We start from the raw sequence: 11,555 nt of genomic DNA on the forward strand, positions 1-11,555 counted from the left end.
TAAATTTTTTGAGCAATAAAAATATAATGCATTAATATTGTGTCTATCTCCAAACATAAAGCATGTGAACGAATAAATAGTTTGGGTGAGACTTTTAAATAGGTTTAAAATTATAAACAAATCCTATTTGCAGGTGCAAATTTATAGTGAAATTGCACTAATATTGTGACTATCTCCAAACATAAACCATGTGAATGGAAAAATAGTTTTGGTGAGACTTTTAAATAGATTTAAAATTATAAACAAATTCTATTTGGTGCATATTTATAGTGAAATTGCACTAATAATATTGTGTCTATTTCCAAACATAAAGCATGTGAACGGAAAAATAGTTTGAGTGAGACTTTTAAATTGATTTAAAATTATTAACAAATTCTATTTAGTGAAAATTTATAGTGAAATTGCACTAATATTGTGTTTATTTCTAATTATAAATCATATGAACGAAAAAATAGTTTGAGTGAGACTTTTAGATAGATTTAAAATTATTAACAAATTCTATTTAGTATAAATTTATAGTGAAATTGAATTCTAATGAAAAAAAAAAAAAAAGATATATTCCAATTCTCAAACATTTTGAAACCCAAAATACTAAATATATAGTACATTTTGTGTGGGTGTGAATATATATACAATAAAGTTTTTATTTTTTTAAAGATTATTTTAGTTTCTCTAATTTTTTTCATGCATAGCATGAATAGATTATGAGTTTTAAAAAAAAAATTAATAAGGAACTAAAACTTTAAAAAGTATATTATTTATTTATTTTTATGAAATACCTCCAATTTAATATCTATATATCAACTTTAATAGTAACAAGTCATCGCATTATATAGTACTTGACTTACTTAACTTTACTTATTTCGCTTTAGTCAATTCAAACAACTATTGGGTAATTTCAACAATTAATTCTCAAGAATTATTTTTGCCACGTGTAATGCATAACTTTCAATGTCACATTTTGTTTTGTACAAATCTCTAATAGAAACTTAAAACAATTGAAATGCATCATATTTTTACTTTTGGATTACAAGGTAGTATATGTTCTATATTTTCTCTATCTATTGCTACGAAATATAACACATCGTGAAACATATATTGAATCTCAATCATCTAAGATGAATATATTAAAAAATAAATAAATAAAACATATATTGAATCTCAATCATCTAAGATGAATATATTAAAAAATAAATAAATAAAAAGTAGTAGAAGAAGAAGAGTGCTTATCAAGCTAATTTAAGGACAAAATAAAATTGTTCCTTTTAGATGTGTATATGACAATAATAACCAAAATGAACATAACCGCGATACTTACGTGGGATTTTTACTTTCGTCCATTTTTTACTCTTCAATTCTAGCACATAAGCACTATGAATTTCACCACCTTTTGTATTTATCACCATCATATTCCCCTGCCACCCTGTCACATATGTCACGTCGGATGTAGAGTCGGGGACGCGCGTGACGAACACCCATGTGTCGTCCTCTAATGCAACCACGTCACATCTTTTCCTGATTTTGTATATTACCCTGTCAATCTCCACGTCGTTAGCCTGCAACCATATGTCACGGTCGCTTACGTGCCATTGTCGGGTGACAAAGTCGAGTGTTTCAGTGGTATAACAACTGTCGACGTGGAACTCACCACATTGGAACACGCACGTGCACACGTATCGCCCGATTGACATGTCCGACAACGTCGTCCACGTGTCCCTTGCCACGTCGTACGCCAACGTTGATTTCAGCGCTAAGGTAGTGGTCGAGCTCCGTCCGCCGGCGACCACCACTGTCCCGCCATCCTCCGACGCCGCACATCCGAAGAACAGGCGGTCCTCGCCTGGCATATCGGCGCCGCGCCTCCACGTGGCGGAGAAGAAGTTGTAGATGAAAACTGAATTCAGATACCGCCGTGTCACCGGATCGCACCCCCCTATCACCGCCAGCTCCGCCCCAATACCGACCACGCTACATAACACCGGCATCCTTTCCACCACCTCCGGTATCGGCGGAAAATCATGCCAACGCCTTTTCACCGGGTCGAATAGCGTGAGCCGGAAACCCACTGTATCCAATCTGCTTAAACTAAACCTTGACTGACAGATGGCAATGACAGGTCGGGTTAGACCAGAAGCTTTCCGGCGCCGGAGGAACTCCGGCTGCTTAATCACAGCTTTCCATGCTCTACATACAGATGAAGCCTTGGGAAACTGATCAAACGAAATCCGAATAAGACATTCAAAAGCTAAGTCGTTGGGAAGACCGGGAATCAGCTCCATTGCAAGAAAACAGAGAAAAGCAAGTGATCGGAGCAGAATTATATTGCAGATTATTATATTTCAGAGTTTTGGGTTGGGTTCTTGAAGATGAAAGGAAACAATAAATAGCGTCTTTATTAAGCTTTGGGGCCAAAACCAATGTAGCTTTGTTAGGGTTGCCGAATTCTAAGTTGTATGGGATCCAAACTTTTAGAAACTTCTTTACAATTTTGGAATTATTCTATTCAAATTTTTACAAGTCCTAATACTATTTGATTTAAACTTCTAAACAAATTAAAAAAAGTAAAATAGTATTCAATTTGGACTTTGGTATTCGTGCTAGTTAAGATAAAAACATCTTATGAATTTTTAACAAATTAATATTTTCTCTCTAAATTCATTTTTATTACTTTTTTAAAAAATAAAATTAATAGTATAAAAATATATCATTAAAAATTTTAAATGATATTTTTATTTAAAAAAATAGAAATATTGGTTTTTTTTTTTGTTTTTTTTTAATTAAGCTATAATTATATTAAATCACTGTCAGTGTAAATTTAGGTTACTTAAAAATATAAAAAAAAAATTAATATCAATGTCATTTAAAAGATCTCAATTAGAGTTGGGTAATAATATATTTTTTATATATTAATTTTATTTGTATAAAAAGAAAAAAAGTACATTTAAGTTTTTTTAAAAGAAATTATGAAGTAAAATATTCAATTATTCAGAGTTTTGGGTTGGGTTCTTGAAGATGAAAGGAAACAATAAATAGCGTCTTTATTAAGCTTTGGGGCCAAAACCAATGTAGCTTTGTTAGGGTTGCCGAATTCTAAGTTGTATGGGATCCAAACTTTTAGAAACTTCTTTACAATTTTGGAATTATTCTATTCAAATTTTTACAAGTCCTAATACTATTTGATTTAAACTTCTAAACAAATTAAAAAAAGTAAAATAGTATTCAATTTGGACTTTGGTATTCGTGCTAGTTAAGATAAAAACATCTTATGAATTTTTAACAAATTAATATTTTCTCTCTAAATTCATTTTTATTACTTTTTTAAAAAATAAAATTAATAGTATAAAAATATATCATTAAAAATTTTAAATGATATTTTTATTTAAAAAAATAGAAATATTGTTTTTTTTTTGTTTTTTTTTAATTAAGCTATAATTATATTAAATCACTGTCAGTGTAAATTTAGGTTACTTAAAAATATAAAAAAAAATTAATATCAATGTCATTTAAAAGATCTCAATTAGAGTTGGGTAATAATATATTTTTTATATATTAATTTTATTTGTATAAAAAGAAAAAAAGTACATTTAAGTTTTTTTAAAAGAAATTATGAAGTAAAATATTCAATTATTCAGAGTTTTGGGTTGGGTTCTTGAAGATGAAAGGAAACAATAAATAGCGTCTTTATTAAGCTTTGGGGCCAAAACCAATGTAGCTTTGTTAGGGTTGCCGAATTCTAAGTTGTATGGGATCCAAACTTTTAGAAACTTCTTTACAATTTTGGAATTATTCTATTCAAATTTTTACAAGTCCTAATACTATTTGATTTAAACTTCTAAACAAATTAAAAAAAGTAAAATAGTATTCAATTTGGACTTTGGTATTCGTGCTAGTTAAGATAAAAACATCTTATGAATTTTTAACAAATTAATATTTTCTCTCTAAATTCATTTTTATTACTTTTTTAAAAAATAAAATTAATAGTATAAAAATATATCATTAAAAATTTTAAATGATATTTTTATTTAAAAAAATAGAAATATTGGTTTTTTTTTGTTTTTTTTTTTTAATTAAGCTATAATTATATTAAATCATTGTCAGTGTAAATTTAGGTTACTTAAAAATATAAAAAAAAAAATTAATATCAATGTCATTTAAAAGATCTCAATTAGAGTTGGGTAATAATATATTTTTTATATATTAATTTTATTTGTATAAAAAGAAAAAAAGTACATTTACGTTTTTTTAAAAGAAATTATGAAGTAAAATATTCAATTATTAAGATTACAATTCTAAAATAAATTTCAAAATCTCTAAATCAATCAAGACCGATGAATTAAAATCACCAATTAAATCATTTCTCACCAAGGCACCAACAATGAAATACTACACGTCTTAATAAATAGCTATGATACGGAGTACTATTTTTAGAATATTGTAGAAACCAAGGTTCGAACCTCGGCGGCGGCAGTGTGGGAATTATGTCCAAAGTGGGCAGATTCCTTGTGCGCACCGGCATTTGGCCCTGCCTACTAACCCATTGAGTCACCGTGATTTATGATGGGGTGTGAACCCCGTGGGCTCGGGGCCCAAGAAGAAAAGAGATAAAGCCCAGACAAAGAAGGGAAGCCCAAGAAGAAAATGGAGCAAGCCCAAAAGAGATACGAGCCAAACCGAGGAGTCGGTTGGCCCGGGAGTCGGCTCGACCCGGAGGTCGGCACGGGTAGAGGGTTGGACTAACTAGCCGTTATTCCTAATTATCTACCCTTAAAAGTCCTATTTATCTACCTCATCCATAACCCCCAAATAAAGGCTACCTATTAAGTCTCCCACTTATTACCCCACTAATAACCAAGTTAATACCTATTAACTACCCTACTAAATGGTCCAACGGACACTTTTGGGGATGGGCTAGCTATAAAAAGAGGAGAAGACAAGAAGAAAGGGGGGGGGGGGGGGATCCACTCACTCATACACACATAGGAGGACTCTCCCAAGCACTCTTCCTACACACTTGAAGACTACTATCACTCTCCCACAACTACTCTCCCAAGAAGGCCTCATTCCACAACATACCAAGAAGGCTCCACCACTCATCCATACAAATGGAAGGACTCTTCCACACCATTCCATCACTCTTCTTATATTATTATTGCTATATTATTAGAAACACAACACTTTGTGTAGAGAATAGCCCTACAAGTATGTACAAAGACACCTACAAAATACATAGTGGAATTAGGCTTGTCACCGCCCAAAAAGGCCCGTGGTTTTCACCTTTCGGTTTCCACGTACAAAAGCATTGAGTTATATTTTTCTACTTATTTTTCTATAAACATCATGTGAAAGGTGAATCCACCGACCAAGGTTGTGTTGGACCTCCTTGGGCCCGAAAACCCAAAAACCAACAATTTACATCCTCCCACAAGCTCTGTCGGGTCGGAGGTGGGGGGCCCTTAGGGCTGGGGATTCAGTCTTTGGGGTAAGAATATTGTAGAAACTCAACGAAAAAGTATTCAAAAGTCAGTAAAAGTATGTTTGACGTATAGATTTTCATAGACTTTAATAAAATTCATAAAATTTTCCTAATAATTTAAACGCTCTCTTAAATTCTTAATTTAAACTCTTTACATGTATAGTATAGGGTAAATCCATCTAAGTTGGTCAATTTGTTAACTGGATTAATTATAAGTTTAACTCTCAACGAGAATGATCTAATTGGCCTTCTTGGTTTGAGCCGATCAATATTGAGCAACCAATTGTAATTTACCTCTATGTGGTCATTTGTCAACTAAGATCATAACGCGGAGTTTACTCATCAATACACACCCTCGTAGGTTTCCCTCGTCACCTAAACTCCATTAAACTACATAGTATATCTATTGATAAATCTAGAAAACTAAATCTAAAACTAAACTCTTAAATACATAAAAGCGAACCCCTAAACCAAATTTTTTAAAAAAATATCATAAATTTTAAAAGGTGAACTTTGAGTTGAATAATTTTCATACTCAGTGCATGCAACTAATGATATCGTTAGGTGCATTTTATATTATTGTTGGGTGTATTTTGTGTATTTTGAGTCTGTTTGGCAGAGCTTGTTTAGGAGCTTATAGCTTATTTTAAACTACTAATAAGCTATAAGCTACGTTTGGTAATGTTAATCAAAATAAACTCGTAGCTTAAAATAAGAGCTTATTTTGGAACATTACTTTAGATAGCGTTTCAAAATAAGCTACTAGCTTCTTAACTTCTTCTTCTTTTTTTTTTTTCAATTTTGTCCTTATTATTTTAAAGAAATGACATCATTTACCTCTCAATTAAAACCATTTTCTCTTCTCCTTTATCCGCAAGTTTCACCACAATTATTATTATTATTATTATTATTATTATTATTATTATTATTATTATTATTATTATTATTATTATTATTATTATTATTATTATTATTATTATTATTATTATTATTATTATTATTATTATTATTAGATGAAGGAGATTTGCAACAATATTACTACTTCATTATAGGATGCTAGGTCATGATTATGCTAATAGTTTTATTTCAAAATGTTATTTTTTTTTGAAGACGAAATGTTAAATTTTAATATGTTTAAATTTTATGAAGATATCTTTTTTTGTCTTTTTACATTTATCAGCTTATCAAAAAGCTAATTTTACCAAACACTTCCAAGCACAACAACTAGCTTAATCGCTTTTTCAGTTTTTAGCTCCTAACTTATAGTTTTTCAACTTTCTGCTCCTTTTTAGCTTTCAGCTACCTCTCCAGCTAAATTTGCCAAACATAGCATTTATATTGTTACTAAGGCTCTGTTTGGCAACGCTAAGCTAGGAGCTTATAGCTTATTTTAAGCTACTAATAAGCTATAAGCTCTGTTTGGTAATGTTCCCAAAATAAGCTCCTAGCTTAAAATAAAAGCTTATTTTGGAACGCTACTTTAGGTAGCTTTTGAAAATAAGCTACTAGCTTCCTAACTTTTTTTCCATCTTTACCCTTATTATTTTAAAGTAATGACATATTTTAACCTTATGAATTAAAACCCTTTCTCTTCCCCTATCCCAACTTTCACGTCAATCCCTTCATCTTTAGCTTATTATTATTATTATTATTATTATTATTATTATTATTATTATTATTATTATTATTATTATTATTATTATTTTTAAATTAGCAATATGGTTTCAACCAATGACAATATTTCTACTTCATTATGGGATGCTAGATCATGATCATGCTAATAGTTTTATTTTAAAAAATGTTTACTTTTTTTTTGGAAGACAAACTATTAAATTTTAATATGTAAACAAATTAATTTAAATTTTATGAAGATGTCCTTTTTAGTCTTTTTACATTTATCAGTTTACCAAAAGCTAATTTTACCAAACACTTTCAATCATAACAGCTAGCTTAACAGCTCTTCAATTTTCAGCTCCGAGCTTATAGCTTTTCAGCTTTCAGCTCATTTTCAGCTATCAGCTCCTAGCTTATAGCAATCGTTATATCCTACACCACGGCGCACATAGCACTGTGCGCCGCGCGCCTCCCAAAACGACGTCGTTTTGGAGTCGTGTTGGGAGGCGCGGTAGGAAGTTGCTGAGATTATGTGTATTCGTTCACAACGTTATGTGTATTCGTTCACAACGTTATGTGTATTGGTTCATACAGTTATGTGTATTTTTTATACAATTATGTACATTATTTTTATACAATTATGTACATCCGAATCAGAAAATTTGTGTGTATTATGTTAAGAGTTGATGTGTATTATGTTAAAAGTTTATGTTTATTATGTATTATGTTAGATTATGTGTATTATCTTTTAAAAAGAGTATGTATATTTTGTTATAACATTATGTGTATTCATGTATAACATTATGTGTATTCAAGTATAACATTATGTACATTCTTGAACAGCGGGTTTTTTTTAAAGAAAAGCCTACTGCCATTCACTGGGGCGGGAAATTTCAAAAAAAAAATAATTAAAACGACGTCGTTTTGCATCTGGGCGCATAGTGCAATGTACGCCGTGGTGTAGGATATAAATTGCCAGCTTATAGCTTTTCAGGTAGGTTTGCCAAACAGAGCCTAAGTGTACTCTAAAAGCAAATTATAACTATTAAACTCTAACAAACCGTTTGGTTGCAAGGAAAAAATTAGGAACTAAAGGAATTGTTATTCGGTAGTAAAAAAAAATGTAAAATTAAAGTAAAAATTTAAATTTTATTACTTGGTAAGGCCTAATATAAAAGTGAGGACTAATCTCCGGCAAAAAGGGAAAATTAGCTACTTATATTAACATTATAACAAGAAAAGAAATATATCTTATAATTAATTGCTTTTTTAAATAATGAAATATGTAGGGTATGGAACAAAATGCAAAGGGCATTGGGCAATCTTTGTCGGCGGTATCGACGAAACAAGACAATATATAGTTTGCGGTAATTAAAAATCAGAAATTCCAAATATTTCTGAGTAATCTTCAGTGCTAAGTTTGTCTTTATCTTTATTAAATAATAAAAAAGAATAAAAGATAAAGAAAAAGGGTCACCTTGTCTTGCGTCCAACGTCAAAGAGTCTTTTAAGTTTTAAGTGTGAAATTTAAACAGATTTTACTGGAAATAGCAAATCAACTTTTGTAATGTTTTTTTTTTTTTTTAAATAAAGAGAAATAACTCAAGTTTTGTTTTCTTTTAGCTACTTATATTTTCCATTGCTTAGTATAGTCACGTAATTATAATTTGTAACTTTACGGTACCAACTGCCCATTAACCTGTTTATTGATCTTTTTAATTTGAACTGGTTATTTATGTACAACTTAGATTGGATTACCTCATTTTACTCCTTTATCGGTTATGACCACAAGGTTAATTTTACTTGGAACACACATTCAAATAACAAATCTGTATGAGCAGCTCAGTTGGTCACATGAATGAAGTTTGAAAACAATAATATGAGATCGAATCTCACCGCTATAGTGTGAAACAATCCCTCGAAGTAATGGAGCTCACCTTTGTGACTTTTCTGTAAATTAAAGTGTTTTGTTTAGATACGTAAATAACTTAACATCGAGAAATAAGGCTATAATTTTAAATAGTGTTTAACTTTTATTAAACTTGGCGTGTGAGTAATTAGTCATGTTTGTTTAATGAGTAACTAAAATGTATACGTAGGCTATAAAGCTAGGGGTGTTTGGTTCATCCGCACAAATTGACATTCTTCTAAATGACACCTAAATTTTCTTCTTTTGATTGATGAGTTCTCTACGTTGAGGTGGAAAGGATATATTACAGAGAGGTTGTTGTCTTTGCAACATTTCCTCTCAAAAATATGATAAAGTACTACAAAGCTTGTACCAACCCAAAAAGAGTGAGCATATATAGGGATGTTACTTTAAAGCTACCCTGTCACGCCATCGAGTTTATCAGTTTGGACTTATAAGTTATAAGGTCTTTTTTGTTATTTGATTTAAAAGTTTTTAGCCTAACTCTAATTAAAAACTTGAATTATTCGCCGTGCTCAACTAAAATTTTTGATATTTTAAAATAAATGTTTTTAATGACATCACATATTTATTATTTTATATTTTATAAGAGAATTGATAAAGCTAGATCCATAGTATCCAAAGAAGGATGCCACATATTAATATATCCCTTTAACATTATTTATTAGTTTTATATATTTGGGATAAAGTACAAATAAGCTACTAAATTATTTGAGAAACATCAATTAAGTTATCGAATTCAAATAACCCCAAATAAGCCATTGAACTCGAAGAAAAAAAAAAAAGCAATTAACATTTTTAACAGGTTAACTCCAAGTTTTTTGCTGACTGGATTGCCAAATGTTTATGGAATATAATAAATTAATTAATAAATTTGAAGGTAATGAATCTTTGAATTGTAGAAAATAAAGATAATATAACTAATGAAATTAGATCTGTTTTTAATTTTTTAGAGTTAATTACCAAAATGGTCCCTTGACTATAGTGAAATTACCAATTTGGTCTTTGACTATTTTTTAACCAATTAAGTCCCTCAACTTTAAAAAATTTAACCAATTTGGTCCTCCGTTAGTTTGACCGTTAGTCAACGGTTAACTTGGGACCAAATTGGTAATTTTGCTATAGTCAAGGGACCATTTTGGTAATTAACTTTAGGGGTGGACAATTCGGTTTAGTTTTCTCGAATTGAACCGTACCGAACCGAACCGAAGTAATATACCAAACAACCGAACGATATTGAATTCTTATATTAGACTTTGGATATGGACTATGTAAACATCATAACACATAATATAGAACTTTTGATAACAAACCATAAAGAAATCAAATAAAACATTTACGAGAGATACCCGTGAAAATATGAGCTAAACGACAGAGCAAGCAGTAAGGGACTTGGATTTACTTTTTATTTATTTATATTTATTTATTTATTTATTTATTATTATTATTATTATATTATATTTTTAAAAAAATCAAACTGTATTCGGTTCAGTTCAATTTTTTACCGAACAATTCAGATTGGATCGGATTTTTTATCGAATCGTTCGGTATACAAGAATTCAATATCGTTCGGTTGTTCGGTATATTACTTCGGTTCGGTTCGGTACGGTTCGATTCGAGAAAACTAAACCGAATTGCCCACCCCTAAAGTTAATTACCAAAATAGTCCCTTGACTATAGAGAAATTACCAATTTGGTCCCAAGTTAACCGTTGACTAACGGTCAAACTAACGGATGACCAAATTGGTTAAAATTTTTAAAGTTGAAGGACTTAATTGGTTAAAAAAATAGTCAAGGACCAAATTGGTAATTTCACTATAGTCAAGGGACCATTTTGGTAATTAACTCTTTTTTTTTATAATGAATAATTTTTTAAAAGGGAAAATTTTAATTTATGCCCCTCCATAATATGTCAATTATAAATATCACCCTTGAATTATTAGTGATGTAAATGTTGCCCTCAATTTTCCAAATGGTACATATAATGCCCTCCCATAGTGTAAATGTTGCACCTCATTTTTTCAAAACGGTACATATATTGCCCCTACCGTATGGTACGAGAGGGCAATATATGTACCGTTTTAAAAATTGATGGACAACATTTACACTATTAATAATTCAGAGGTGACATTGATAATTGGCATATTATGGAGGGACATAAATTACAATTTTCCCTTTTTTAAAATAAATGCATTATAGACATCTAATTCTAAATTAATTAAATGCATATGTATTATTTTTTGTTGTAGCTACTAATTTATTTAATTTAATAAGAGTAATAAAGTGGCGTACATACTTTTCATCAACAATAATGAAATCAATGAATTTTGTTTTTAATTTACATTCGTTGTTGGGACAAATTGTTTTAAGAGTTTATCAATGACAGTTGTTACAATTCGTGTAAATAGAGGATGATAATAAATAATTCAAAATATATAGTTACAATAAATATTGTAACTATATAATGTTTAATGGCATATTATAGTTACAATAAATATTGTTATAATGATATAGTAAAAAATAATTTACAAATTTCCT

General features: G+C 30.0%; 1 protein-coding gene across 2 annotated transcripts; it reads right to left on the bottom strand.

Annotated features, from left to right (window-relative positions):
• Positions 1 to 1,233: 1,233 nt before the first annotated feature.
• LOC109179447 (F-box/kelch-repeat protein At1g80440-like) lies at positions 1,234 to 2,519 on the bottom strand. 2 transcript variants are annotated; one of them, XM_019328952.1, is made up of 2 exons: positions 1,649 to 2,519; positions 1,454 to 1,533 (listed from the first exon to the last, which is right to left on the bottom strand). In XM_019328952.1, exons 1-2 carry the CDS (start codon positions 2,277 to 2,279, stop codon positions 1,529 to 1,531), a joined length of 636 nt encoding a protein of 211 aa, XP_019184497.1. In that variant the 5' UTR covers positions 2,280 to 2,519; the 3' UTR covers positions 1,454 to 1,528. The 2 variants fall into 2 exon arrangements, with proteins under 2 accessions (XP_019184496.1, XP_019184497.1); XM_019328951.1 differs by having other exon boundaries at positions 1,234 to 2,519.
• Between the last annotated feature and the right edge of the window lie 9,036 nt (positions 2,520 to 11,555).

This window comes from Ipomoea nil, unplaced genomic scaffold (genome assembly GCF_001879475.1).
Source record: "Ipomoea nil cultivar Tokyo-kokei standard unplaced genomic scaffold, Asagao_1.1 scaffold0904, whole genome shotgun sequence".
Classification (NCBI taxonomy): domain Eukaryota; kingdom Viridiplantae; phylum Streptophyta; class Magnoliopsida; order Solanales; family Convolvulaceae; genus Ipomoea; species Ipomoea nil.